General features: G+C 34.6%; 1 protein-coding gene across 1 annotated transcript; it reads right to left on the reverse strand.

The window, feature by feature from the left end:
* Positions 1-4,343: 4,343 nt before the first annotated feature.
* On the reverse strand, positions 4,344-6,732 carry LOC149569966 (cinnamoyl-CoA reductase 1-like). The gene is made up of 6 exons (XM_089817844.1): positions 6,117-6,732; positions 5,874-6,028; positions 5,557-5,742; positions 5,207-5,369; positions 4,936-5,125; positions 4,344-4,817 (listed from the first exon to the last, which is right to left on the reverse strand). Exons 1-6 carry the CDS (start codon positions 6,220-6,222, stop codon positions 4,667-4,669), a joined length of 951 nt encoding a protein of 316 aa, XP_089673970.1. The 5' UTR covers positions 6,223-6,732; the 3' UTR covers positions 4,344-4,666.
* Positions 6,733-7,005: the final 273 nt, after the last annotated feature.

The following is a 7,005-nucleotide window of genomic DNA, read 5'->3' on the forward strand; positions in this document are numbered from 1 at the left end:
GTTATTATTTGCATTTTTTGAGTGGAAGAGAGACAATAGCCCAAGAGATAGTCAAGAGGTCAACCATGGTAATGACAAGTTTTCTCTTTCCATTCCATTTGCAAACCCAATGGGTTTACTTGATTTCTCATCTTTAACAAATAATTTTGCATCTATGTTTGGATTAAATTTGTTTGGTTTCCTTAAGCATATTTAGAATTTATTGGCAAAATTTAATATACTCTTTGTTCTAGTAGTATCATGGGGAAGAGGGCTCAGTACAAGAAAACATTTCAATTGTTTTGATAGTGATTGTTAACTAACCCAAACTTGCTGATTTAATATCTAGCATTTTTTTAAACATTATACCAATAGTTGTTTCTTTAAAGTTATTTTTTCTAATAATGGCTACCCATAACTAAATGAAATATGTCCTTATTTTTAAAAAAAACCAATTATGTGACACCACAACATTTGCACAAGAATGGGGTTTGCTAATGCACTATGATTAGTCTCATTTAAAATTTAAAAAAAAATATTTTATTTTACTTGGGGGTGGGGGGGGGTGTCAGTCTACAATCACCAATTTAATAATCTTTTAACAAATTCCTTTATTGTTTATCAATAAGATTCATTTTTGCCTATTCCATTGTTATTGGTTAAGTGCATAAACAATCACACAATAGTAACACCAATATTTATCTCATGGAAACCCAATTTTGGTGAAAACCACAATGTGATATTGGTGCTTACAAATGTTGTACTCTTTTGGAATATGCTCTATTAGGAGCTTTCCTGATTAACGATTACAAAATACTATCAAGTGTACCTTGTTAAGATATTTTCCTATAGATTAACGCAAGAGCGTCCCAGGCATGAGGGCAATCTTGCGTCACCCAAAAATATTTATATTTTCAGCCTTTTCTATTTTAATAATGACAAGTAGACAGGGGGGTTACTATTTCCCTAAACTTACTATTTTTAGTAAATTTGTCATACAGTCTTGGAATATTCTAATTTTAGAGGTGGATATTCATATTGGATATATTAAGCCTACCAATTAAAGCTCAATGCCATATCATGTGTATTCATGGGTTTATTCTGGATGAAACAGCTTACAATTTTGGTATATAAACTTCAAGCTCACTGTTGGAGGTCTTAGAGTGCCTGGATAAGGTTCGAAAGCTCAACAGATGGGTGCTTGCATTAAACTTATCCATACATACTTCAATATCATTTAGTGATAAGTCAGGACACAATTCTTTGAATACCTATTTTGTCACTTTCTCTGTCCTTTGATGCTCTGATATCAATTGTAGGTATAGGATTGATTACTACGAGGGGATGGGTGAATCAATAATCACCAATTTGATAATATTTTAAAACTTCCTTGATTGTTTCCCAATAAGATTTATTTTTTCCTATAACAGTGTTATTAGTTAAGTGCATAAACAATCACATAAAATAGTAAAAGCATTCACACAATAGTAACACAATTTTATTATACCAGATACTAAATTTATGGATGGATAGACACTACCTAGGGATCTAGAGAAGGTTGTTTTTGTGTCATAAGTATTCCAAGCAACCAAGTATTGTTTTTATGCATTCTTTATTAAATATATAATAATATATTTGATGTGACCTATATTGCATATGAGGCCCTATGAGGATGATTAACTGTATGTGAAAAATTTGTTCTTGACCCTATTCCAAGGATGATTTCGGAACAATGTGGTAAGATGAAAGGTTTGGGGAAAAATTTGGGCAAAGATAAAAGGATATTACATGAATTAGAAATGGAATCTCCTAGATCTTCAAAAAGAAAGAAGGATAAGGTTAATTATGTGGAGCTTGTCTCAGAACTAAAAGAAGAAAGTGAGGACAGAGAAGAAAAAAATGTGTTTGAGGGGAAGGAGAAAGCAGAAATGGATACACAAGATTCAGAGGAAACTAAAAATTATGAATTAGTTGAAAGATTATTTAGGGGTGGCAATGTCACTGTTTTCCCTCCCTCACTGTATTCAATTCATAATGAGATAAGCTCTCCTGTAGCTACTAAAGAAAAAGATAATTAAGCTACTCGAGAGAAAGTGGAAGAAGAGGGGCTCAAAGAAGCCATAAGAATTGTTGAGTATGATGAGTCTGATGAACATGATTTAATTATGTTTCTACAAGAAGTTGAAGGAAACGAGATTGAGAAACCTAATGAAAGTGTGGACCAGGCTTTATGGTAGGAAATAGAAAAGAGAAAGGCTAGGATTCCAATGTTGAAAGTGGTTGATGAGGAGGAGTTTAATGTCAAGCTTACGATAGAAGATATCAATGATTTAGCGGTTGACCCTCCTCATGGTGTTTTACAAACTGCAAAAGCAATCTCCCTCTACTCTCTCAGACTAGATAAACGTACTTTCCACTCCCTTAAAATGTTGAATTTATAAGACAAAGCTCTAGAAGGAAAAATTGAGGAGTTGCAGAGTAAAGAGGACAAGAAGGGGCTAAAGGAAAAGGAGATAGAGTAGAAGGGTAACCTAGAGATGATCAAAGATTTGAAAGAAAAATTGACAAAATTGAAAATGTAACCAAAGGTGCTTTGTTCAGATGCCAAGGTCTACTTGAAACTGTTGTTGAGTGTATGTACAGTCTTGGGTAATTCGGATCGAGAAAAGTAGGTGAAGCTTATGCTCGATCTGGAGGAAGATGAGAAGGAAGTGGAGGATACCAGTCTTGGAAAAATATACCCGATCTAACACCAAGAAGAAGCAGAAGAAAGGAAACGAGATAGACAAAAAAGATATTAAAAAAGTCACAAAGAATATCAAAGTCATTAACTAGGAGCTGAAAGATAAGGTGCAAGAGTTAGTCTAGCTCCTTTCACCTATGTGTTGTCTCGTTTTTATCTGCTCTAATTAGAATGTTAGTATTTTAGTTCGTTCTAATTTTTTCTTCCGGCGTTTTGCCAGGTAGTGCTAGTTTTGATTGTGGGTATGTCAGTTGTTCTGACCCTCATGCTGAAAGTTTAACTCAATGACTCAGTAGCAGTAATAAAAACTAACACAGATATGCATGCACTGCATGCTGTATTAGAAATAACAAACAAGTTTAATGAGATAACTATCCAACAAGTTTAATGAGACAACTATCGTAAATTATGAATGTTAACGCACAGGCTTATTCCTCACCAAATTTAATTGAATTTTTTTTCAAAAAAATTGTGCAATGATTTTGTGGACAACAATTTGCATAATAAAAGTCAAGTCACAGAATTAAATGTGGAGTTGCATGATCTCGAGCATCATAAATCTTCACAAATACAACTCGACAATAGTATGACTATTATATTTTATAATAGTAACTATTTAGATTCTCGGATATCTATCCTGAACTTTGAATCAACGGAATCAAAACTTTTCCGTGTATCCTACTTCCATTCATTCCCGACCACATCTGGTGGTAGGACTATTCATAATAGTTTTTAGCTGTGTGGAGAATCTTGCAGCTTTCTTTTCCTGATACAACATCAGACGGTATGGCACCTTTTAAACGTGAAATGTGTCTTTTCCATACAAAGGCCTCGCCGTGCATTCAAACACATAATTGCACGTTCCAATGATAGAATCTCACCTACCATGCCGTTTCTGCTACAGGTTTCCTATTCATCCATTCAGATTTAATAGCAAATTACTTAAAGCAGACAAGTTAATAATAGCTTTTCATTTGAATAAGACATTTAATATGTTATTGACTTTGTATTAGGTGCTATAGTTGAGCAAAAGGAGGATGCCAAAGCAGCGGTAAGGAGATTTATATATGATGTGTGAGGGAGTTTGCATAGGCAAAGTACAAGCATGCTGAAAACTTTGGAGAATAAGTGTAAGCAAGTGTTCAAGCTGGCTAAGTAAAAGTAAAGATAGCTATGAGCAGGATGAATGGTCATTTGAAGGTCAAGGTTTAAGATCATCGATTGATTGAAATAAAAATTAGTTTTCTATGGATTAAGTTATGTATGGAATAAGAATGAGAGAGATTGCTATTGTTTTTTATATTAAGATGGAATGTGAGGGCAATGAGTGAGTTTGTCTTTCATATCAAAATTTTAATTAAGATTATGATCGCAGTTACCAGTCATTTACAGTTATTGAATTATAATTTAATTAGGGTTGAATTATAATTTAATTAGAATAAAGAATATATATTATCAAAAGTAATTTTTAAACATATTTAAATGTTGATTGTTATAATTTTCAATTATAATCACGATTTATAAAGTTTGAATTCAAGACCTTTTAAGTAAAAAGCCCACAATTTAGTAATTTACTCATGTATTCTAAGCTCTTTCCTAGAATATAAATATGTTATTCCATAAGTACAAACTACTATATTTATTTTACAATATTTATTATAAATAAAAATAGAAATGTAGGAACTTATCCTGCACTGAAAATTATAAATTCTACTTTGAATACAAATTAAGAGTTTAACATCATTATGCAATAAAAATATGGTCAATACAGCAATAAAATAAATTATTAACGAGGAACCTTTACTCTTTGGATGCTACAGCATGGATATTGAACTGCGATGTTGAATCCAACTCTTAAAAGTGAGAATATTGTCCACATGAGGAACAAGCTGATCTGATTTCCTTGAATGAGTGGGCTTAACTAACACTGGTCTCATTCTTGGTCTATAATTTGGAAAGAAATCCCTTCTCCCTCAGACTCTCCACCGTCTCAGCCAAACAATCTTTTATAGGGGTGAACGAAAACCCCAATTCCCTCAGCTTCTGATTGCTGAATCTATATGCCACTTTCCTTGGATTTTTCACGTCCGAGCACCTACAATAAAGCAAATCGAGATCAGCGTTACTCAACTATCCCTAAAACCTAAAACCTAAATCATGTTAGAAATGGTCTTCCCTAGTATGAAATGTGCAATAACAAAAATTCAATATACTTTGTAGGAAGTGGGTATTGTGGGAACATTTGTGCCAACATATCCATAAGCTCCCCTCTGTGCAGACTTCTCTCTGCACACAAATATCGACCAGAGGCAGATGGAGTTTCATAGAGCAATATATGCGCTCTTGCTACATCTCTCACGTCCACATAAACCTGAGTTTCGTTTTCATAGGTCTTGGCCAACCCTTTGAAAGATTATAACAAAATAGTTAGTCTCATTTCCATGAATGAGAAGATAGAAAGGAATTACTATGGTATTAACTCACCAATTAAATATCTGAAAACATGAGCAGTGCTGCCATTAATAGTGGGCTGCAGAAGAGGACCCAACACAATACATGGATGAATTCTTATCAAATCCAGACCCACCTCGTCTGCATACGCACACGCTGATTTCTCTGCAACTGTCTTTGCATAGCAATACCAATTCTGAGCACCAAAAGAGAAAGAGAACATAATTCAACAATGTTGGTTGGATAGTTTACAAATCTATCTATGCTATATTACAAACTAGTTTATTCTTAGGCTTGTTTTATTCTGATGATGATGGATCATAAAGTATGATTCTAAAACTTAATACAATCAAATCTAAAAATTATTGTAACGAATAGGTTACCCTGGTTCGAAGGCAGTAATCAAGGTCGCTCCAACAGTCCTCATCGACTATGTCTTTCGGATTTCTGTTGGGGTTGAGGTAAATGGCACCGATGGTGGATGTAAGTATAACACGCTTCACTCCCACTTCTTTGCAGGCCTTCAATACATTGAGGGTTCCATTCACAGCGCCCTCCACCACTTGTTCCTGTAAAAGTGTCACTGTCAAACCATTAGTTCTCTTCTTAACAACATTTAATACATTTGTTCTACAGGTTCTATCCCACTTTATCTAATCAGAACATTTAATACATTTATCAATTGAATAAGCGTGCATACCCGATCTTTCACAATAGGGCAAGCCGTGTGAAAGACTCCTTTGCACCCTCTCATGGCTATCACCAAGCTGTCATAGTCCAGAATATCGGCCTTCACAAGCTCAAGCCTCTCTTCTGCTCCTTCCAACTCTTTCAGATGCTTATACTTTCTATCATCTGCACATAATTTGAAATGTATTCCCAATTCATAAGAATCTGATATAGCTTATAAGTTTGTACAATGTGGGTGAAAATAAATACTGACCAGGGTCACGGAGTGTTCCTCTAACAGTGTAACCTCTGTTCAAGAGCATCTTGACAAGCCAAGAGGCAATGAAACCTCCAGCCCCTGTTACGCACACACTCTCCATCCTCACTTTCTTCTACTGATACTCACTTTGCTATTTCCTGCCGATTATCTTGTGTCCGGCAACAAACTATCTTATAAAGATAATTAGACAATGTTCTCACTTAGATCAAGATTGATAGGGAAATTTTTATTGGTAGGTTGTGGGGTCCAAGTATTAGGCTGGACAATGGAATATTGTTGTCAATGTCGAAACAGTAATAATTATCAAGGTGATTGATGTTACAAAAGTATCAAGAGGATAAAAAGTCTGACCAATCTGAATAATCTTAGAGTCTTTGTAATCTCTAGAGAGGTTCAGCTCAACAGAAACTAATTGATGAAGATTGGCTGAATAATTTCTTTTAATTCTACGCGAACAATAGAACCAAGAATAGGCTAGAAAACGTTTTGGTATTAAGCAGAAATCAGTGTGACAGATGCAACCAAAGAAATTGAATCCAAACAGAGATGCAGAAGAACTATTTATTAGAGATGAGAAAATCCTAAACCCACGGTTTGAAACTGCTCCAATAGAGGACAACCTGTGCGCTTGGCCTCAAGAAGAGTGTTGTTTTGTCGTTAGTCGTCTCTGTCAAAATCAGACTTCAAATTGAAAAAAGCACTGTCAAAACCAGACTCCTTAGACGTCGTTTCAGCTTTCCACGTAACCTATTTTTATTGATCACCACTTATTTTTTGCCTGTCATATATAAAGGGACATCAAAAAAGCAAAAGAATATTGGAGGGTGACTTTAAAAAAAGATAATGTATATTACGACTTGTCAGATGTTACTACATGGGGATT

The sequence above is a fragment of the Cupressus sempervirens genome, chromosome 3 (assembly GCF_028749045.1).
Source record: "Cupressus sempervirens isolate cs-2001-9-10 chromosome 3, ASM2874904v1, whole genome shotgun sequence".
Classification (NCBI taxonomy): Eukaryota; Viridiplantae; Streptophyta; class Pinopsida; order Cupressales; family Cupressaceae; genus Cupressus; species Cupressus sempervirens.

Bases quoted from the DNA above. Each gene is read 5' to 3' on its own strand.
- LOC149569966 (XM_089817844.1), bottom strand. From the start codon at position 6,222: ATGGAGAGTGTGTGCGTAACAGGGGCTGGAGGTTTCATTGCCTCTTGG. The intron at 5,743-5,873 runs GTATGCACGCTT...ACACTTTTACAG, and splicing joins GCCCTATTGTGAAAGATCGG to GAACAAGTGGTGGAGGGCGC. The intron at 4,818-4,935 runs GTATATTGAATT...GCTTTATTGTAG, and splicing joins CAATACCCACTTCCTACAAA to GTGCTCGGACGTGAAAAATC.